Genomic DNA, 24,263 nt, shown 5'->3' on the forward strand with positions numbered 1-24,263 from the left:
TCAAGTCCATTGGGGTCCTTCAACGAGTTGGACACTGTTGTCGACACCAGTGAGACTAATGTTTATCCTGGAAAACCACAGACAAGAGTTAGCGGCAACCTTGAAGGTAACCATGGATCATTATAACGGAAGGAACCCGGCCTTGGATCCCTTATAGATCGTTTTGATAATCCATTTGGTGGACAAACGGGGTATGTACTAACATTCAATAATGAAGAGTTTCATCAGAAAATTGAGTTGTTAGGTAGTTTGCTAAGAAAACACCGCTCTATTTTTATTGAAAATTGCTACTTTGAGCGATGTTTAGAACTTGGCATAACACCGAAGGGGTTAAGATTTTTTAAATGCCCCAACGGTGTTTTCATCGGAGACCCCATGTTTCAAGTGTTAACTAATTTTTTCAATGAAGCGGGACAATCTTTTTTGAGATTATTGATTGATAATAATGTGGAAAAACTTAAAAGTTTGAAAGAAGATATTTGTGTTTTAGAAAATGAAATTTAAACTTTATGTGTTGACAAAAACAAACAAGTGGAACTGTTTGACAAAATGAGTGAAGATTTAGAAAAACATGCGGGCGAGGTTACCAACAGAAAACATTCGAAATTACTAAGAGATATTACAGCTTATGAATCAAAGTCTGCCTTCAACCATTTTGTACCGGGCCATAGAGATAATAACTATAAAAAGTCACAACTTGAAAGGGGCAATATGCGTAACTATCATGTAACGCAAGGCCCCAAGACTAACAGCTTGGGTCGCAACATTAGTTGCGCTTTTGGTCCGGTTAACAGTTTCAATAAAACCATGAGCAAAGCCACGGCCTCGAATGGGGCTATTAACGATAAGGCTCCTCAAACTGTGGGGGCTGAATCAGTTGATAATGTTTCAATGAATGAGTCTAATGACAACAATATCATTAAAGGCAAAGCAAGTAGTGTTAACAAAGTTTCCGGTTCAAAGGTTTTGAAAACATCTAATTTTTTTGGGAAGAAAACACCGTTGGAAAAAAGGACAATGTCAACCAGGAGTCGTACATTCCTGGGATCAAGCTCTTCAGCGGACGAAACGTAAAGACTAATGACTTTGAAATTATTAATTTAACAGATATAGTTTTTGATAGGTATGAAACCCATGTTTTAAAACTAGGTCTAAATTTTGTACCAACAAGAAGAGCTGACTATAGTAAAACTATAGTGGATATAAAGAAATATGTGAGGAAATTAAACTTACATTATTTAATGCATGACATCTCTATGACAGAAAATAGTCTTATTAAACCATCCACTTTTAATCCACAGTTAAATTATACCTTGAAAGTGTTCGAGGACATTTGTATACAGGATCTGGAAAATATCTTGAATAAGAATACCAAAGTCACCCACAACCTAACATTTAGGGAAAGAAAGGCCTTTAATGAGTTGCGAAAGAAGAACGAGACTATCAGATTTATGAAAAGCGATAAGGGTGGGAATTTAGTTATAATGACACAGGAGAAATACAAATACAAAATGCTTGAGATGTTAAACAATATTGATGAATATGAGGCGATTCCGCTTTATGAAATAAATAAGAAATTTAAAGTTATTCATTCATTTTTGTATGACGCTCTTATGTCTAGTGAAATCAACTTTAAGGTATATGACTTTTGTTTGATTCAAAATCCCCGAATAGGGATTTTCTTCGGGATACCGAAGACACATAAAAGTTTAACAGATCCTCCTTTCAGACCCATTGTTTCCTCAGCCCATTCAGTGACTGAGGGAATTTCCTTAGTTATAGATGCCACCTTAGGACCCTTAGTGTTACAACAAGAATCATATATAAAGGATTCTTGGCATTTTTTAGAAAAACTTAAGGCATTTAGTGAGAGCAATATATTTGATCCTAATCAACACATTATCTTTAGTTTGGATGTCGAGTCTTTATATACATGTATCCCCCATGAGGAAGGGGTTGAAGCTATACGCCAGTTTTTGAGTAAGAATAGAAAGTTTGAAACTGGACAGATTTCGACTATCTGTAGATTTCTGGACATTTTATTACATCACAATTATTTTATTTTTGGTGACAACTATTACAGGCAAAAAAGAGGGGTGGCTATGGGGTCCCCCGCCACTCCGTCGTATGCTAACCTTGTGATGTCATGGTGGGAAGATGAATTTCTTCAACCTTTAAGACACAATTTCAATATTTTACTATATCATAGGTTTGTGGATGACCTGGTTTTTATTATTAAAGGAAATAATGATACAGTTAGGGAATTCCTTGCAGCTATTAACAATACAGTCGAATTTTTAAAATTCACCAAGGGAGAAACAGGTTTGAAAATTAGTTTTTTGGACATCCTTTTTTGGTGGGATTCATTTGAATCCAGATTTCAAAGCGGTATTTTTAGAAAAGAAACATTTACAAATAGTTATCTACATTTTAAAAGTGGTCATCCATCCCATACTAAAAAGAACATACCAAAAGGGCAATTTATAAGGGCCAGCCGAATGACTACCAATGACAGTGATTTTTATGAAGAGTTAGACTTCATTTCTGAAATGTTTATTAACAGGGGATATGACACTTTGTTTTTGGAAAATATAAAAAGAGAAGTGTTGGAAAAACGTAGTACTCAATATCAGGCTATTTTAAATAACAAAGACAACTTCTTTACTTCAGGTACATCAAATGATGAATTAAGTAAGAATGTAGTCTGTTCCTTGGACATGACTATTGATAGTGAACCTATTAAACATGTTCTGAGAAAAAATTGGAGAATTTTGCAGGGCAATGCAGATATTAGTCAATTAGTTGGGGAACAGCCCAACTTTGTGTTAAGGAACAATTACAATATTAAAAGAGCCTTAGAAATTAAGAATTATAACAAAGTTGGTGAAGTCAGCACCATACAAACGAAGGGGATGTTTCCTTGTTTTGGATGTAATATGTGTAGATTCATTTTGCAAGGCCCTTACATTATGATAGACTCTTTGGATAAAACTTTTGAAGTACCTCAGTACGTCAATTGTAACACAAAGGGTGTCATATATATCAGTTTTTGCAGTAGTTGCACTTCATTTTACATAGGAATGACCACTAGATGTTTAAAAACCAGAATACGTGAACATCTGTACAGCATAAAAAGTAAGGACACAAATAATGCTTTGTTTAAACATTCAGTTGTGTGTCCCAATTTCAAAAAATTTCTTTTCTCAGTATTAGAAGTTTGTCAGTCAGACCTGTGGGGGGGTGATTTCAAGAATTTTGTCGAACAGAGGGAAACCATGTGGCAGATTCGTTTGAGGTCAGACCGACCCCCAGGTCTGAATGATTCAATTAACATTAAATGTTTTTTAAAAAATAAAAAATTATTTATAGATAAAAATATAGTAACTGAATTTTTTATTTAGCTTGTCCTTTTAAAATAATGACCATGTTTATTGGATAATTGAATGTCAATTAATGAGTTGGTTATTTGAATTATAGGAAATACAATAAAATTCCATTCCCTATACTTAGGGTGCATGAATATAAAGTTACGATAACTAATAATAATATTTAATGGGTAACAAACCATATGTTTAGGTGTAATAGGTGAAGTACAAAATTCCTTTAGTAACCATAACATGGAGTTATTTACAATCATATTTTTATGTGTTAAGGAGATTTTCATGAAGTGTATACTAATTAGTTCCCAATAATCTTTCCATTTTGTGACATATGACTGATCTATTAATAAAGTAATAACTTTTACAATAGAAGAGATAGTATATAAATTAAAGTCTGGAAAAGAAATACCCCCAGCTATTAGTATGTTTCTTTAATGCAATCCTAGGTCTGTTAGGTGCCCATAAGAAATTTAACATTAGTGTGTTCAGTTTCTTGATAATTATTTTTGTAGGTGGAAGTATTATTGATTGTATTAAGTATAAAATCTTGGGGAATATTATCATTTTAATAATTGTAAGTCTCTCCTCCATAGTAAAAACATATTATTCCAGGTATTAAAAAGATTTTGTATATTAAGAAAACAGGTATTATAATTATTATATATAATAGATTTAATATCTTTAGATAGTATTATACCTAAATAAGTTATCTGACCTGAATTGGGTACATATTTAGTAAAATCACTAATGAGAATATTTTTCGTGTATATATAGGTAGTATTTTAGTTTTTCTTCATTGAATATTAAACCAGAAATACTTTTAAAATTCATCATGTTATCAAATAGAGACTGTATAGAAGAATTAGATCCTGCTGATGTAATTAGAACATCATCTGCAAAAGTTGAATTTTGGATGTTGTATTTTCATCTATTTCAAAACCCTCTATGTCAGTACTGTTTCTGATCAAATTAGCCCAAGGCTCCATTACTAAAGTGAATAATAGTGGAGAAAGTGGACATCCTTGTTTTGTACCTTTAAGAATGGGTATTTTTGTGAAACATATGTTCCTACCTTAATATAAGCCAACGTTCCTTTGTATAAATGTTCAATTAGATTTACAAATGCATCCGAGAAGTTTGTGCACTTCATTAAGGTAAACAGATAGTCCCAACTTACTGAATCAAATGCTGAACTTATATCAAGACTAATAAGTGTTAAATCTTTCTTTTTCCTATTTGCAAAATCTATTAATGTTAAAGTTCTTCTTATATTATCAAAAGTATTTCTATTTACAATGAAGCCTGTCTGATCTATATCTATAATGCCGGGAATGATTGTCTTCAATCTATCAGCAAAGATATTCATAAACATTTTATAATCAACATTAAGTAATGAGATGGGCCGATATGAAGAACATCTAGTTGGATCTTTATTAGGTTTTAAAATTGGCGAAATAAATGTATATTGCCAAGATGGGGGTTATTAACTCAGTTTGGGCCAAATTAAAACCTTATGTATTAATGAATATGTATTTTTAGAAAGGATTTTATATATCTCTGGTATAATACCATCATTACCCGGTGCTTTGTTTGATTTAAGCTTATTTATTTGTGTAATAACTTCTGTATATGAAATACTCTTGTCCAATAGTTTAATCTGTTGTTTATTAAGCTTTTTATTCATATTTGTGGTTATAAACTCCTTTATTTTATCTTTAGGTTCCATGTTTAATATTATTATGGTTAATTTTGTGAAAGTGATTTCTAAATTCATCTAGTATTTCTGGTATACTAGAAACATTCTTCTTTTTCCTTAGAGAAAAGATTTCTTTGATATGGTTTTGTTTATTCAACCTTTTGTTTTATTTTTAAGTCTATGTAAGTATTTGGGGCTTATTGAATAAGACAAAACTTGTATTTCTCTAAAGTTATTTTAACTTTATGAGTTAAAATTTCTTTGTATTTCTCATTTAGTTTGTTTATTTCTTCAATAACTTTCTTGTCCATAATATTTTCTTTATTATTATGTTTATAAGAGTCTAATTTACTTTGAATATCTAACAATTCCTTATCCCAAGATTTCCTTTTATTATTATACCATCTGATACTTTGTCCATATAGATATGATTTTAAGGCATCCCAAACATAAACAATGGAGACTTCAGGAGTGTTATTTATGTCTAAAAATGTTTTACTTCTGAAAGTATATATTCTTTATAGTCTTTTAGTTGAGTTAAGTATGCTGGTATCCTTTTGATCTGAACATTATGAGTATTTTTTATCATGAATTCAAAAACAATTGAATTATGATCAGATATAGGACATGAAATGATTTTGGAATTAATTAAATCTGTTACCATCTGGTTAGAAATAAAGACCCTATCTATTTTGAATAAGTTTTGTATCTGTTAGAAAAAAGGTGTATGGTAATGATTTTGAATCTATCTGATTATTAATATCATTCAAATGATAAGAATTAGCAAAATCCTTTAAATGTTTTGCATTAGATGTAATTCTTCTCTTTCCTATAGTGGTAGTATCACTTTCATGTAGTATACAATTAAAGTCACCAGCTAAAATAATATCTCCTATAGAGAATGATATGATCTTATCAAGATGATGTTTCACTGTATTAATACCAATTCCAGGTATCCAATATACATTAATTAAAGTGTAAGTCTTCCCATTAATTTGTATTGTAACCATACAAAACATTCCTTTGTCATCCTGATAAGACTTAATGGTTTTAGGAATGGGCATACTTTTATTCCATAAAATAGCCACTCCTCTTTTTTTCTGAGTGTGCTCTGAACTAACCAATACTGTATATTTGTTTGTGGCTAGTTTATCAATATCTTTTTTCAAGAGATGGGTTTCTTGTAGGAAGACTAAGTTGGCCTTATGTAAATTAATGTATCTTATTAGGCTTGCCCTTGTTACAGCATTCCTGACATATGGGTGACTCCCACAACTGAATGAGGAAAGAAGGGTGGTTGGCTACTGAGTAGAAGAGGTGTTCAGCAGTACAGACAGGACTTACATAACAAAGGCTGCCCTGGACCTAGAGAAAGCATCAGTGTCATAGTGTTTGGTAAAGGTGTGTATGGAGGACCACGTGACAGCCTCCAAGATAGACCTGGAGTCTACTCCATTGTGAAAGACACTCTGATCTGCAACAGTAATCAGCAGGGTATATAGTGCTATGATAAGTTTGTACAGAACTGTTTTTTCAAGCACGGTCATATAATTTCTGATTCCCCTCAAGTAAAAAAAAAACATCCTTCTTTCCCCAGGATTTACACCTGATCTCAATTCACTGTTCTTTTGCAAAGATATATGAGGCAGTAGTGTATAATCAACTTTTTGAGCACCTAAATAAATTCACTTTTCTAATGGACTCAACATGGGTTAGAAATGGACAGAAAAGTTTTACTGCAGTTTACACAGTTATACACAATGAACAATGAAAAAAGTATTGTTCATAGGGCTATTTTTATTGTCCAATCAAAGGTCTATTTTTATTGACCAATGCTGAGCTTTTGAAAATATGAATCAACAAATTCTACTAAACAGACTTGAGAGCTCAGGCTTTGGTTCAGACACAATATTAAGTTATGTAGCAAACGAGACCTTTTAAGTTCAAGCAGGTAATGCAGCACCTGACGAGGGCACATTTGCAGCCACTATCCTTCTGGTGTCTGCACTAGGTCCCAAACTACTTTATTTGTTTATGAAATACATTAAACAGAACTACTATGTACTAAAATCACTCCGTGCATATATGATGTTATTCTTTATATTGCTGGCCCTTCTGTTAGGTGTGCAGAAATATAAACAGGAGGACTTCTCTCAGCTGTACCGTTGGCTGTCCAGGAACCTAGTAACTGGCATTGTTTCAGAAAATGTGGCAGTGGTCTTTGGCATTCAACAAAAGCTTTCCAAAATCTACCCCTTTATAAAGTGGTGTTTGAGCACTACTCTCTTTGAGCAATGTGACCTCTATATTCCTTGCATCCACCTTTGACACTTTGATGGATTGATTCCAGCTTGGGGGTGTCAGGGGTCAGCTCAGTGTTATTCACTACTTTAAGCTTTCTCCGTGGATTTTCCTACTACCCCAAGGAAGTCTTCTATACCACCCCTTCACATGTTCATCAGTGGGTTTTTAACACCTACACTACCTTATTTCACTAATTTACAGCACAATCTTCCATTAGTTTGTCTCTTCCCCCTCACTCCTAGGTCATAGAATATAAGGTTCCTTTCACTTTAAATTGCACTAATTTCATTTCATTTTATATATTGTCATATATTTTCTTAACTTGTTAACCTATCAAAGTATTTGTAATTGATATCTTGTCCTATGACCAATTCTCTCTATATTTTCTGTTTTCTACAAATGTATGCATGTTTATTTCTGTGAATTTTATCTTATTATTAGGTCAGTTTATGTTTTATACCGGATTTAGGGTATTAACTAGTTTGTCATAAGCTCTACCATCCATTTTGTTTTTTGCTAATGCATTTTTTTTAACTGGCTACTTGTGTTCAGTTAGGTAGTGATAGTTCTAGGTTTTCTAAAAGCCACATTGTCTTTGTTAGCGTTTGCTATATATATATATATTAACTAGGATGCATAAATTACTTCTTGTTACTAATTAAAACAACAAAGGTTTCAAATAATGCATCTAATGCTGAGCTTTATGTGAATGTAAAGTGTTATTTTCTCTGAGAGGAATGTACTGACCTTAATACCTTTTATAATTTGTATTGCTTCCCCTCTCTTCGCTTCTGTTCCTTAACAAATACATACATAATGTCATTTCATAACACTTTCTCTCAGTAATTCTCATCCCTAACTTTCTTACAGGCACTTACCTGCTGACTTCATAGAGGGAATCCTTGGTTGCTTGACCACACACACACACACACACACACACACACACACACACACACACACACACACACACACACACACACACACTTACTTACTTTACCAGCAATTCAGTCATTAACTGAAAGAAAGTGAAGGAATTTATGGCCACTCCTGGGCATGTCTGTCAAGGCATGTGTTGTTCTGTTTGTATTTATTACTGAAACACTGCTGTATGTGTTAAAATATGGCTGTAAAGGCTCAAAACTTCCTTACCACTCATCCTGGCAGAATGTAGTTTAATAACTCAGGGACTCTGGCTGACCAAGTTCACAGACTACTGCAAGCTGGGAGCCATTATTAACTCCCCAAATGATGTAGACATCCTACAGAAAGGCCTCACTAAGACCAATGACTGGTATCAAAACCATGGCCTTAAGCTTAATGCCAAAAAGTACATAGTCATTCCCTTTGGGAAAAACTCTGTTCCCACTAATAACCACATCGATGGGAGCCCACTGAACACTGAAGGTGTTATAAGAAATCTGGGGACACAAGCTGACAGCAACCTCTCCTTTGACCACCACATTACCACTGTGGTCAGAAAGTCCTATGTGGCACATCTCATTACCAAGGGTTTTGCATCCAGGAAGAAAGAGGACTTCATCTCTCTCTACTCTTCCGTCATTAGGCCAATCAAGTATAATGCCCCATTTGGCATGTACCTCGCTAGACACATGCAGCAGCTGGAAAGGCCACAAAAGTACCTAACAAAGAGGATCGTAGGCCTTAAACACATGACCTACACTGACAGACTCAAAAATCTCCAGCTATTCTCTGTCTCATATCGTCTACTAAGAGGTGATCTCTGCTTGACTTACAAAGTCATGCCTGACCCAGCTCTGTTAGAAATGCTACATCTAAAGAAATCCTAATCCCTGCATACCACATGCTCCAGAGGCCTCAGCCTCATTACCACAATCAACAGAACATGTTGGGGGGACAGGTTCTTAACCCAGAGACTGCCCATGCTCTGAAATAGACTTCCCATACATGTCAAGCAGAGCACCTCACTGGCACTCTTCAAGAGAAATCTTGATGAATGGATGGGAAATAGAAAGTTCATCCTGGGGATCACTTCAGTGGCTGTACTTGGTAGAGGCACTAGGAACTAACATTGGGTGGCTCGATGCAAGGGGACTTCTATGGGCTAGGCTTGTAAAAGCTCCAGGGCCATTAGCCTAGTACACACCTATTAACCTATGAATCTTCCTTACTTAGGGGCAAAGGTTGCATTTACAGTGCCTGCAAGGGGACTCAGTGTCCTTAGCTTGTGTAATCTGAAACTCGCCTTGCACACTTGTTTCTGATCCTGAAGGTGAACACCAGTAGCTTAAACTGTTAAGGTGGCTTACTTTTAATAAAATCTTTCCTCCCTACCTTTCCCCCCTTTTTATTCAAATTTGTATTTATTTTTGTCTGAACACTGCTGTGTATGGGCTATGTGACCTCAATATTCCCTGCATCCACCTCCCATACCTTCATAGAATGATTCTAGCTGAGGGGAGGTATTTCCCACTTCACTCTCCTCCCACCCCCAATTTCCCAGTTCAGAAATGGCACTTTAATTAATTTACATTTGAAACTGTAGGTAAATGGTTTATGGCCCTGTTACTGTAAAAGACACTCATTATTGAGCATTTTCCTTATATAATTGGTACAATTAAGGCTGCTTCCATTGCTGTTGATGAATCTTACCTTCAGCATGCTTATTAAATAGTGTAGAACTGCAACTAAACCATTAAACAAATAGTGGAGAATTAGAAGTTGGCCATCTGTAGGGGCACACAGATATTCATCATAAGAAAACTGTTGTAGCCTAAACTGTATGGATTATATCCTGCCAAGGATATGACGACCAGCAAAAGTTTTAAGGTACCTTCCATTCACTCTTACCACTGATGGGCTCAAGGAGATCAATCTAAAATCAGTGGCTAGGGCGCTACAGACCTTTCTTGCTGTTGATATGTGTTCTTTCTGCAAGCTTCAAGTGATTGACAGTCAGGTAGTGCTTCCCAAGGCTGGGCAGTCAAGTAACTTTCTGGGGAAAACCTTCCACTTTATCTTTTTTTCTGAGGAAAAAAAAATTACTTTCATCAAAGAAAAGCTGGCATTTGGGCTAACAAATCTGTTTTTTAGTGGTCGCTAAAAATTAAGTAAAAAAACTTGATTTCTTTTATTAAGTTGCCAGTGTGGGGATAAAATGGTTTCAAATTTTTGTGTAAAATCTTTACTTTTTTATGGGCAAAGCTTTAGATACGGGGTTGAGCTTCTAGTTTTTAAAGTGTGACTGACTTCTTTTCCCCTCAAAACTGTATTTTTCATGTCAGGATGTTCACAGACTCATCCATGCTTTTCTACTAGCTTATTAGGCACTCTGTCTTTGCTAACCGTAGAGCAGGCTTCAGGCTTGTCTGCAAGAAGAAGAAGAAGCTTTCACAGATGTCTGCAATAGACAGGCCAGCTTCCTTGCTCCTTCACCTGCCAGTGGTGATTCCACTGTGGCTAAACCAGATGTCATGGATTGCTGTTTGTATTGTCTTGATTCTACTGGCACTGATCTTCAAGAAACTGGTAAGGACCATCCATTGGCCATGTCCTGTGCATCTCTTGGGTTGTCCTTCTTAGGCCGTTGGCCATGTCCTGTGCATCTCTTGGGTTGTCCTTAGGCAAAGGAGAACCACTCATGTTGGTCTTGGGGGAGGGACTGAGCAATGTTCTACTCCAAAGCCAAACTTCTGTGCCTGATTCCCAGGGAAGAGCCCCATCCTTGAGTCAGTCTTTTTCAATGGAGTCTCCTAGAAAGAGAAGACAGAAGGTTAAGCAGTTTTCTTCTCCTGTTTCAGAGAAGATTGATGGGAAATACCAGATAGATTTTGCAAAAAGATTGTTCCATTCTTTTCATTCTGAACAATCACTGAATATTTAAAAGAAAAAGAAAATAAAAGAAAAAAGATTATGTTCTCCTTTAGATTCTGATTTACAGTATGAGGGAAAATTTAGACTGGGGTGATTTTTCTCCAGTACCCAAGCCGCAAGAGGAGAAATCAGATTCTGAGGAACATATTTCTTCAGATTTTCCCTCTGAAGAAGTATTTTTCTAAAACTGTAACCAAAATGAAAGAAGTGTTTCAGTGGAAACAGAATGAAATTACAGGGTTTTAGCAAAACTATTGTATCTTATTTTCTACAACCTACAGCTCTTCTTCCAATTTTACCAGCTTTTGGGGATGTTTTTTGGTAACTTTCAGTATGCCTGGCCATGTACTACCCCCAAAATGTTTGATAGATTATAAAAAGTTTCCCAGACTCACAAATACCCATTTTCTAAGTCCAAATTAAGTCCCGCAGTTATTCCCTTGGCAAAATCATCAGTGGCTAAGCATATTGTGAATGCTAACTTTATTCCCACTGGCAAGGATGGAAAAGCTTTTGAGCTACTTTAGCCTTCAGAATTTTAAATGACCAGGCTCATATGTATAAATTTATGCTTGCTTCTTTGGAAAATATAAAAAGTTTACTGTTAACCTTCCTTCTTCAGAGGTTAAGGTTTCTCTGAAATTTTTAATTACTTCTGTTTCTCAGGTTATCAAATGGTCTTTGAACTTTGCTTATGACTGTGTTAATGCTGTATCCAGAGCAGCTGCTATTTGATCAGTAATAAGGTTTGTTTGTTTATGTATGCACTCATAATTTACCAGAAGATCTTTAAGCATATTTAGTGCTTACCTGGGTAGAGATGTTGTGTTTGGACCCTCCTCTACTGAGGTCATTAAAAGTTATGAAAAAGAGTAATTAATTCAGGGTGGTCACTCAGATTTTTCAAGCTTCCTCACCAAAGTGTAATGAGAAATTTCCTTCCTATTTAGGCTCCCTTCATAGGAAACAAAATACAGTCTCAATCAGGGAAGCAGAATTTAAAAAGTAATTGCAGCTAGGCTCAAAAAATTAAAGGAGGGGCTTTTTATAACCAAGGACAGTCCACAAACACAGACTGTGATTATATGCCCCTTCAGATATTTTCCCCATCCCATACTGGCAATCCTGTAAATCTTTCTCTTTGACTAGGTCTTCATTATTACCTCAGTGGCTTTGGATAACCTCAGTCAAGTAGGTCTTGACAATCATTCAGTAAGAGTAGACTTGGCAGTGAGAGTCCCTCCTTTTTAGGAGATTCCTTCTCATCTGCCAAACCAGACTTCCCTGTTTCTCCAGTCCTGGGTCTTATGCTATGTCTTGGGGTCATAGAAGAGGTCCCCTCAAAATGGTCAGGGAAGTGATTTTATTTAAGAATCTTTCTAATGCCAAAGAATGATGCTGGTATTTGGAGACCAGTTCTAGATCTTTACAGCAAAATTCAGAATGCTTACCCTTAGTGTTACCCCACATTCCACTTCTCAGTTTCTTAGTTATTTTAGACTTAGAAGTTGTGTTGTGTCACATTCCAGTTCTAAATGATTTCAGACTTTTTTTTAAAGATTTCCTGCATCTGGCTTACATTTTCAGTTCTTTGTTTTGCCTTTTGGGATATCAACAGCCCAACTGGTATTTACAAATAGTCTTTCTCCAGTTAATAGCCTATTGCAGGTTGCAGGGCATTCACATTTTCCATGTCTGTGTTATTTTTGCAGACTGTCTCTCCCAAAATATTGTGAATCTCTGCCCTGGATAAAGGATCCCCTCAGTCTAGATTCCAGCTAAATTTACAGAAATTCTCTAAGATTGGGTAGTATTTTGCCTTCTGGATACATCCCTTGTGAGGGCTTTCCTCCCGCAGAACAAAATAGATCTGTACAAAGCAGCAATTTGTTTTGGTATTCTCCAACCAGTCCTCTCTCTTTGGCCAGGGAATATTAAGCAATTCTGGGGTTCATACTTGTTGTGATTCTCATGATTCTTCTGTCCAGACATAACATGAGAAAAATGTAAGTGGTTTCTGAGATCTGTGTGGACCCATCATCAGTACCATATTTTCAGATTTCAGTGCTGGGATTTGTCAAAAGGGAGTTACTTTGGTGGGTGGATTAGTTAACTATCAGCCCTGGTCTTCCCTTCTCCCCTCTAGGTCCTATTCAGCCTGTAACTATAGATGGCTCAGACTTTGCTCAAGAAGCTGTTTCCAAGGTGGTAAAAGTTCAGGGTCTGCAGAACAAGTAGAACAGACTGAAGCATAAATGTCAAAGAAATGATAGTAGTTATAAATGTTATCAAATCCTTCCAAGCCATCACTGGACTCCATGCCCTATACTAGTAATCAGACAACACCACAGTGATGTGGCACATAAAGAAACAAGGGGGAACCAGATTCTACTCCCTTTGCAGACTAGCTATGGTAGCCTGGGATCTAGCAACTCAGCTCAGTCTTTCCCTACAGGTTCCTAGATTCCGTCATAGCAAAAGCTGTTGCAGACATGCTGAGCAAGACCAGGATAGACTCTTGCAATGCAAACTAACCCTGGGGTCTTACAGGAATTGTTCCCTCTGTGGGGAACACCTCAAAAAGATCAATTTGCCTCCATTCAGAGCAGACCGCTACAAGTAATTATGCTTCTGGATTCCTTGCAAGCAGACCTGGAAGGCTTTTTCATTCTAATGGACTGGAATGTTACTTTATGCCTTTCCACTGATAACCAAGGTCATACTAAAGATTCAGAAAGACCTCCAAAAAGAGTTGTGGTGACTGTTTTTTGACCAAGGAAACAGTGGTTCTTCCTTCTTCTCAAATTGGCCAGAGGCAGTTAACACAAGCTTTATCAAAAAAATGGATTTACTCACACAAGACAGTGGTTGTTACAGTCCAGTCTACAACTTCTTCAGATGACTACCTAGATGACAGAGTTTTAATACTTTTAGGCACCTGTTTACTGAGGACATGCAGCAAGTATTAAAGGAGGCTAAGAAGCATGCTACTAGAAAATGACTTATCTGTAAGAGGAAAAAGATTCTCTAGCTGGTGCTAAAGACCCAGGATCCTGTTAAGGCCCAGATGCTTCTGGTTCATCAATACTTGTGTGAGTTACTGTCCTCTAACCATTCTTACACGTCTATCATGATTCTGTTGTAAGGCCGCCTCTGCCTGTCTGCCCATAGATTCCCCCATTTCTACCAAGCCACATGTCAAAAATTTTTTGAATGGAGTTCTATGCATCAGTCCGCCAAGAAAACAGGTAACTCTTTTTTGGTATCTCAGATGTTCATCGTGTTACCCTGCTGCAGTCATCACACTTGGGGTTATCCTGTCGTCAGGCGGTCCCGCAGTCGGCCGGATTTCCAAAGTCTTGGTCCGATGTCGGTTGCTGTCGCCTCATCCCTGACGTCAGTGCACCAGGGGTACATATATTGCAACCGACGCCATTTTCTTCAGTCTTTCTTGCCGCATGGTGCCCGAAGCAGAAGCAGTTCGCAAGTGCCGGGTGGCCGACTCCTGAGATTTTCAAATTCGAATTTCAGACCGAAGTCTTCTATAAAGCTAAGTACCCTGTTGGGGAAACTTTTCTTGCCTCAGACCGATGTCAGAAAAAGTTAACAATTGTATTTCTTGTGGGAAGCAAATACCTCATAAGGATTATCATTCTTATTGCGTACCTTGCCTAGGCCCTGATCACGACGTCATTTCTTGTCGTTTTTGTGCTAGATTTAATAAACGTACTATTAAAAGACGATTTGATTTCGCACAACACTTTTTTGGTAGAAAATTTAACTATAACATGCCGTCGGAGCTACCGACTACCGGCGTGCACAAAAAACGCAGGGACAAGGACCGACAGCCCAGGCCTAAGCCAGATTCCGAGGTCTGGGTTGATCCGGTCTCCGGTTCTCCGGTTATCAGTGAGGCTCCGACGCAGCCTCTGACTACCGCAGTTCTGGAACCCGAGACCGCTACAGATATTTTGTCAGAATGCACTAGACCAACGCAGCCTTTTACTTCAGGCCCTACCGACGATTTACCTTCCAATCTGAAGGCGTTTTCAGACCGACGACTCTTACAGTCAAAACGTTTTCCAAGTCGAAGACTCCTTCTAAATCGAAAAAGGCTTCACTTCAGTCTCCTGTTCAAGGCCCTATGCCTAAGAAACAGATGCTCAAAATGGCAGAAGATTTGATTTCTCTTATCAGGGGTTCACAGCTTCCTCCTGACAAAAGGCCTAGACAAGAGGAAGATTCTGCTTCCTCTGAACAACTGCCTGTTTCTTCGGATTCCTCTGAGGACCAAGACTATTCCTTCTCTCCTTATGAAGATTCTGATGCTGAGGAATCTATTCCCTCGGCTTCCCCTCCAGAAGGTTACTCTTTTGGGGAAACTTTACACACTATGAGGGAACATTTTCACTGGGAAGGTCAGGATTACTCTGATTCCAAGAAAAGGCTGAGAGAGTTTCTTTACTCCCCAACACAGACCTCTAGCCATCCCTCCTGTTTTGGACATTGTGGATGATGTCTACTTAGAATCCAGTTTCAACCCTGACTCTCTACCTCCTGTCCCGGCCAAGCCTGACAGATACTACAGAGTACCTGATTCCCACAAATTCCTTTACAAAAGCCCAGTAGCTGACCCAGAGACTATCTCCCAAGGTCCCAAGGGGGCTAAGGCTTCCATGGCTAAAAATCCAGTACCTTCTGAAAGGGATTCAAGAGCACTAGACAGATGGGGGAAAAAGGTTTACACCTCAGCCACTTTAGCTATGAGAGCACTAAACTGTCAATTTCATATGCTTAAGTATCAGCAATTTCTGATCTCTCAGTTAAAACAAAAGATAACCACCTTACCTCAACAATCTGAAATGAAAGAAGTACAGGATTTGTTGCATGCCACCGAGCAGGTGGGCAAACATACCTTACAATGTGGGTTTGATTCTTTAGATGCCTCCTGCAGAGCAGCTGTCACTGGATCAGTTATACGTAGGCATGCCTGGTTAAAAGAACAAAGTCTGCCTGATCATGTTAAAGCAAAACTATTAGATGCTCCCTTACAGCAGGATGTTCTTTTTGGTGTTAAAGCAGAAGTTGTTTTAAAGAAAATGGAAGATAAGGCGAAATCAATGCAGACAGTCAAAGATTTTCTACAAGTACAACCCCCTAGCTTCAGCAGAAACTGGCCAACAAAAAAATGGTCCTTTCCAGCCACTGACAGGCCTCAGAGGGGTAAATACAGGTGCCCAAGGGGCAGAGGACAACCACAAGCTCAGTATAAGCCTCGCCAATGGGGCACTCCAACCCAGAAGGGAGGAGAAGACAGGTCTCATCCCACCCGAAGGCAAACTCAATGACTTGCACCTCAGCTGGCCAAACAAAGCTCTTTTGTCAGCCCTCTTGGGGGGAAATCTAGCACTATTTGCAGACAACTGGCACATGGTCACAAAGGACACATGGGTCCTAGACATAATTTTACGAGGATACAGATTCCACTTTCACACCTGCCAATAAAAAGAGGAATGCCAAACCTGCCACAAAATCAAAGGGCAGAGACTCAAAAACAAATTACAGCTCTCATGGCCATGAGAGCCATTCAAAGGGTACCAACTCAAGAGCAAGGCCAAGGATTTTACTCAAGACTCTTCCTAGTACCCAGGAAAGAAAATGCTTGGAGACCAATTCTGGACCTTTCAATTCTAAACACTTACTTACAAGTTCCCAAATTCAAGATGCTAACACTACAGCAGCTACTTCCCATGTTGGGCAAGGAAGCATGGCTGGTAACGTTGGACCTCAAGGAGGCATACCTGCATGTCCCTATCAGACAAAGCTGCAGAAGATACCTCCGTTTCATTGCAGGTTCAACCCATTATCAATTCTCTGCACTGCCCTTTGGCTTATCTACTGTGCCCAGAGTATTCACAAAATGCCTGGCACCAGTAATTGCATACTGCAGACAGAGGAATTCAAATATCTCCATATCTGGACGACTGCCTCATCCAAGCAGAAAGAAAAGACATTCTCTTCCAACATCTGGCTTTTGTGAAGCATCTACCAAATTGTCTGGGGTACACAGTAAACGAAAGGAAGTCAAAACTAGTACCCTCACAAAAAATGACATTCCTGGGTGCCAGCTTGGACACAACGGCCCAGAAGGCTTATCTTACACCAGACAAGCAATTACAACGGACTCAATATTTCAAGACAATGGCAACAAAGACCCAATTAACTGCAAGAAAAATTCTGCAGGCTTTGGGTGTGCCACACAGAAGGATTTCCTGACTGTTGTGATGATGTGGTTATTGAAGGTGAGATCACTGTCCACCTGTGTCCCTAAGTCTCTTATCACACTTTCGGTGTTTAGTGTACTGCCACCTATGTGGTAATTCACGGGTACATGTTTTTTCCCAAAGGGGATAACTGTACATTTTTTGGCATTGAGCTTGTGCCCATGGCTCTGGCACAAGCATCTGTTTCTGTAAGGCCCTTTTGTACAGTATCAACATAATTTGGGGATTCAATAATGCTTTCAGTTTACAGTCATCTGCATACTTTGTTAGCCAGAGTCCCTTAGGTATCAAGGATAATATTCATTGTTTAATACTGTCACTGGATTTTGAAGTTTTCTGAAATGCAGTGGTTTACACTAAATTACATAGTTAAGTTTTACTATTTATGTTTTGTTCTTCTTCCCTCCATCTTCAGTATTGAGACACTAGTGGGGAACAATGGTTATATTATTCATACTAGGTATCTACATGAGTTATGTCTTCACCCCCAGATTGGACTTAGCAACGGAAGAATCCTTAGAAAAGGAGAATCTCTAAGATTTTTTAGCTGTCCTTTTCAAAAATTTTCTAAGGGATTATCTAACCCTTCATCCAATTTTGCAAAAAACAAACGGTCTCAACAAAACAGAGGTAAAAATAGTTTTGTACTTACCATTCCACCTGTGTTGTCCATTTTCATTCCTCCTTAACTACTGGGTTCAGATCCCATCCTGAGATCAAACTGTGTCATTACTATAGCTTGTGGTAACCTAAAAGCTCTCGTGCTCCTTCCTACCCACAATGCACCACTCCCAACATACCTCAGATCTTGTTTGCTAGATGACATAAAGTAAGAGATATTAATATATTCCTGATGGAAGAAGTAATTTTCTGGAGTTCAAAATAAAGCACAATGGTGCCCTTATAAACTCTCGTCCTTCCAGAAGTCAGTCATGACAAAGGTTGGGGGTTGGTAGGCGGGGAGTTGAGGAATAATAAAAATGGACAACAGATGGAATGCTATGATAAGTACATAACTTCTTTATCTGATGATGTCAATTTTCATTCATTCCTCAACAATTAATGGTGATAATCTCCGAAAACGTACACCCTGAAAGTTGACATCTGTGTTCCTTGGTTTAAATGTCTGCATAGCCAAATTGTGGCTATGGAATTGATGACAGTAGCTAAAACATATTCTTTTTTTTTCTGCATTTCTTCTTTCAGTAGTTAGGGAAGCACTGTCAAAAGAGGGATCTTCCTTGAACTTCTATATGGACTGTGCTTTGAATTTTATCAATGTTTCTTGCCTTAGGGTGTCATTTGGGATGTTTTATTTTGTTTTACTTACCCTTTGTTGGGCGAGTTAGTCCCACTAGGCTAGTGACCTCTTTTCAGAGGAGACTTAAGGTGGTATACATACTACTAGGGGAAGTTTGGCCAGAGCATCAGGAAATTCCCCTTCTCTTTTCTGTAGGTGCTATGAGATCTTTTACATCAACATAAGCTACCACTAAGTCAAGTAAATGGGACCTTGGTTTTACATGTTATCCAAAGGACTGCGTACTCAGGAGTGCAGCATCTCCTAATGTTACATTGCAATATCAGGAATTCAGTCACCTGAAGTGGGAATAGAACCCCACAGCCTTCTAGTTTTCCAGCATGAAAAACAAGTGTTCTACCTGTTGTGTCATGGATACTGCAAGTTGCTTAGTGTGTTGTTAGAAGCTGTTGCTTTGTTTTATTTACTGTATGCAGTTCTGCTGTCTTGTAGCTGACCTGTTTAGCTGCACAGCACACTGTTTTAAATGAGCTGCCCTACATGCTTTAAGATATCATTGCACCTTAGCCAGTGCTAGATATTCTGCACAGCCTGAATATATTGGTCACTTCACCTGATTTGCTTGGCATTAGCACTAATTTATTGCATAGTGATAGTTTCACATCTGCCTTGTATTTGCTAACTTAAGCTGTCTGTTGCACAGCCAAAGTATCTGTATAATATGTGTATGTGCTATGTTTTATGCATTATATGTTCATTTGAATCACTGTTAGAAGAGACAGTGGTTTACTTAAGGAGGCTGTTGTTGACCCCCCCCCCCCTATCCCCAGTTTTAGCCCTTTCACAGGGGTTAACAGTTTAATGTACAGTATATGTTGGGTTAGGAATCTGTAACGCCATTTATTGCTGTTGCTGTGGTAGTACAGGTTTAGGTCTCTAAAGCAGGTGCTTGCAGTACCACTGGGTCTGTTTAGGTGAAGGTATTCAGAGAGTGCTGGCTCATTTATAACAAGGAAAGTTGAACAGTGATCACCCCTCAGGAGTCTGTTTGACACATCTAATCTTTCAGAGTATCTAAGGGTACTGAGCAACAAGATCTTTTAGGTATAGTAATTTCTTTACAGCATGAAACAATGATGACTTCAGTACAGCAAAAGCAAACTTTTTAGTATACCAAATAGAGTTTGATTTTACTGAACAAAATTGTCTTGCACTCTGTTGTTTATGATATTATACTGTTTGAAGGGTAGTCTTAAAAGTGTGTGGAATCTGAGGCATAACTGTTTGAAAACAACCACAAGTACTATGTTTTAAATTCTTAAAAAACAAAAAACAGCCTTTCTTGGCCTGCATTTGTGTGTAGTTTTCATTGTTGTCTGCATCATAACAGTTACATTTATAGCTTTTCATGCATTTAATATATCTTCATTCACAGACACCAGTAAACTTCCAGTTTTAAATTCTGACAAATGATGTTCATCATATCGATCACTGCTGCAGTAGCCTTAGCTATATGGGTTATACCCTGCCAAGGATATAACAGTTGGCCAGCTTTCAAAGCTTCATGTCACCTTTCACACACCAAAACCATTAGGCAGTTCAAGCTGAGCTGCCTAAAAAAAAACACATCCATCAGGATGCCATTAAAAGTCACGCCACCCCAGCTTACTCAGAAAATTTGGGGGAGGAAGGAGGAGCAGGTAGACCCAGCAGTGAACAGGGGTACTGGGATAGCAAGAATGAATGATGCAGGGTGATGTAGGTAGAAAAAAAACAAAAAAAACAATTGGTATTAATAGGTAATTGTGTTCTCCCAAACATTTCTTTGTCCAGTTTTTTCTTGTTACGGTCATGTCAAGGTGTCTAACATGACACATAGTTGATAAAAGCTGTGTTGTCCACTGTCCCCTGGGAGTGTTGCAGTATGGGCAGAAGAAACTAAATAAAAGTAGAAGCCCAGAAATGTCACAACATATCAGATGTGAATCAAAGTTCAAGCAACAAATAATGCACTTAAGAGAATGTACTTATTTAACAAGCTTTACCATTCTGTAAAAGATATTGATATATTTTCCTAATTATGCATTTCAGAATGTTGGGGACCTGTAGATGATAAAACCAACAGCTACTTGCATGATATCCAAGACTCAGGACTAGTGTAATTTCCACACTCAGTACGTTTATTGAAACAAAAGTTAAGCGCTTTTGTCCAAATAACTAGGACTTCTTCAGAACTAACAAACAGCAATTAACCTCCCTTTAAATATCAGAGCCTTCACAGAATTAACCAATCGCCATCAATTTAAAAAAAAAGTTTTATAAAAATAACGAAAAACAGTTGCATAGTTAAAAACTTCTATTAGATATTGATGATAAGAAAACAATATATAATATCAAAAAACGGAAAATTTTTAAAAATAGTATCTAAATACTTTGTTGGGGTATTGGTGGCTAGTCTAAATTACAATTTTGCCGCTCCCATTTTAAGTGCAGAATTAATTGAAATGTAGTCATGAAGGCCTGGCTTAGAGGTTGTATCCAGCTTCACCTGCTATGAAAGCTCACTATATTTTAAACAATTTTCCCATGCTCCACCTCTAACATCCTGTGGAACAATTTCGAGAATACAAAAAACAAATTTCTTAAACCCCTCATATTCAATTGAATGTCTATATAGTGTGTTATTATGGTTAGCCTTCCTAAAATTGTAGATGTGTTCATAAATCCTTTTGGAGAGCTTCCTCTCACTCTTTAGTGATTGTTATAAAAAGTTTTTTTAAATTGATGGTGATTGGTTAATTCTGTGAAGGCTTTGATATTTAAAGGGAGGTTAATTGTTTGTTAGTTCTGAAGAAGTCCTAGTTGTTTCGACGAAAGCGCTTAACTTTTATTTCAATAAACAAATTGAGTATGGAAATTACACTAGTCCCGAGTCTTGGATATCGTGCAAGCAGCTGTTGGTTTTATTGGTTTCTTTTTTTTTTTTTTTTTTTGCAGGAAGTACAACCTTCTTGGGTGAACCTTTAGATGATACTGTCTCTCCATTCTGATAGAAGTTTACCATTGTAGTGAGAAAATCAGATCATTCATACTCCTTTTGCTGACAAGGAATAGGTAATAAATTGCTGTTCTGGATCTGTGATCCAGAGGTGGTAAGAAGTATATGAAACTGTGGTACACTGAAGTTTGCTGTTAAATCATGCAAGTTGTGTGAGTGAAAATGATCCCAAGGATGCGAGATATGCTGATTTTTGAACTGGCTCTTCTTTGTATTGTACATTTCTTTGAAAGGTTGTCAAACATGGTATGGCAGTCACAAAAACACCAAGACAAAATAGAAATAAAACGAACTCAAAATGAATTTTGAACTGGAAAACTGTTTGTTCTGAAGAAGCTCATGTTGATTAAAGTGAGTGAAAGCGCTTAACTATTAACTCAGTTACAGTCCTGTGTTTGGATTTATTGCTTCCACTGGTGTTCATTCATTTTTATATGGTATGGCAGTCCCATGTTTTGTATTTTACCCACTTGATGACTGCATGATTTTGCGTTTTTTTAATGCCATATACTCACACAATGTTGTCTTAATATTTTCAGATGAAAGAATTCCAAGAGAAAATGCAGACAATATTTCCAGCCATTCCAAAAGACACAGAACAATCCCGGAACTCTGAGCCCTTCAGCTGGGAGGCATTTTTAAAAGGGAAGTGAGGATCAGCAGTAGTTTCCATTACCAGATTAAATGCACACTTGTGATGGTGCTGGGGAACAGTGTTGAATAGTTTCCTGTGGATTATTGCCAAAACTGATAATAATAAAACAGCAAATGAAGTTTTGCAATGATTCTTATGTGTACCATTGAAGCAGAGACCCTTGTTGCAGGTAGTATTCTTTTTTAAGCAGTTACTTTGTTCATCCTAAGCAACATACTGAACTTGAGACTGATGTTAACAGGACTGCTGTATATTGCAACACTGGCAGCCCGTGTTCAGCCATGGCCTTGCATTTTTCATGGGAGATGCATTTATTGCCTTACAAAATATATAAACCATGTTTTCTGTAGCAAAGCAGGTTTTCACAGTGCTGCCAGCACCAGCATGACAACAGTTGTTGCTGCACAACAGATAGATAGATACATTTATTATACAGAAAAGTTGAGCACGTTTCTTGCTGTAAGAACTTTCAGAGTATGAGGAATCCAGAAAACAGAAACAGGAATTTATAATGTATGTTTTAGTCATGTACAATACTTAGTCATTAAGCATTATCGTACTTTAAATAAATAAATGTCTTTGATTTGCCACACTTATCCTTGGATGGTGTTAAATTTTGTTTAGACAAAAAATAAAGACTGGTTTCATATTTGGAGGCAAGTGAGTATTTTTTTTTGTTATTGTTAATGCTTTATTTTAGTATAACCTTAATACAAAAAGAAAACATGAATCATCTGCTCTGAACAAATGCATAAACGTATATATGAGGGAAAGCAACATTTAATCTGTTCTATTTGTATTTAATAATTTGAATGCTAAATGTTTTGCAAACTACATTATTTCCACTTCCATTTGCTACATATTCAGAGTTCACAGCCAGTCTTAGTCAAAAGAAACACAGTACTGATATTAATTTAAGTAATAGCCTAGTAACGAGGACACCCATGAAATCACCAATGTGTAGTTAAGTGGTTTTGTGCTTCTGCTGCATATTTTAGGCCAGATTTAGAAAGGTCACGGTGAGATCTTTACAAAGTGTACACCTTGCAGCAATTATCTCTGATTCAGAGACATCCCTACCACGATGGTGCTGCAGCACACAGATGTGCTGCACTATGTTGGGCATGCTCTGTGGCTGTGCTCAGTGCTAATGAGGCATTCCGGGGAAGAGGCATATGTTAATTATCAATGTGCTGTCCCTCGAAACTGCCTGCAATAAAGCATTTAAGCAGCCAAGAAATTCAAAGAATTGCTTGGCTGGCTAAGTTACTAGAGCTACCCCTGGCCAATCGTGGTAATGAACACAGCCAAAAGCTCATGTTCATCCATCGCTGTACAGATAAATGCCAGGCGACTGATAGTGAGCAGATGTGAGGTTCTGAATGTGTAAGTGCGTGTGTGTTTGATTGCAGTCAGGTAGGGGTGGGGAATATGTATGAGTGTGTGTTAATGTGTGATGTATGTGTGGGGATTGAGGAAGCTGTCATACCTCTATACTCCCGTAGACTAATGAGCAAATCATGCACCACTAGAGGAAGCACTAGCCACCTGAGATACCTCAAAAGATGTAGGATGGGGGGGCACTAATCATGAGGGATAACCGTAAAGGCATGGGTCGGGGGGGGGGGACAGTAGATAACAGGACTAGTACTTAACCATTGTGCCTTAAGAACACATAACAAAGATGTGGGTTGGGGGAACACACTAGCCAGCATTTTTGAACATCGTGCCATAATGGCACTTAGAGGTAGGAGGGAAACACTAGACACCAGG

General features: G+C 37.7%; 1 protein-coding gene across 1 annotated transcript in view; it reads left to right on the forward strand.

The window, feature by feature from the left end:
• The window catches only part of TMEM242 (transmembrane protein 242), a 282,085-nt gene extending 258,940 nt beyond the window's left edge, over nt 1-23,145 (forward strand). The window contains exon 4 of the mRNA XM_044063665.1: nt 22,375-23,145. Coding sequence (XP_043919600.1) covers nt 22,375-22,488 — 114 coding nt within the window. The 3' untranslated portion in view covers nt 22,489-23,145. The remainder of the gene's footprint in view (nt 1-22,374) is intronic.
• The last annotated feature ends 1,118 nt before the right edge of the window (nt 23,146-24,263 follow it).

Source organism: Protopterus annectens, chromosome 1.part0, assembly GCF_019279795.1.
Source record: "Protopterus annectens isolate FY-2018-M chromosome 1.part0, PAN1.0, whole genome shotgun sequence".
In the NCBI taxonomy this organism is placed as follows: Eukaryota; Metazoa; Chordata; order Ceratodontiformes; family Protopteridae; genus Protopterus; species Protopterus annectens.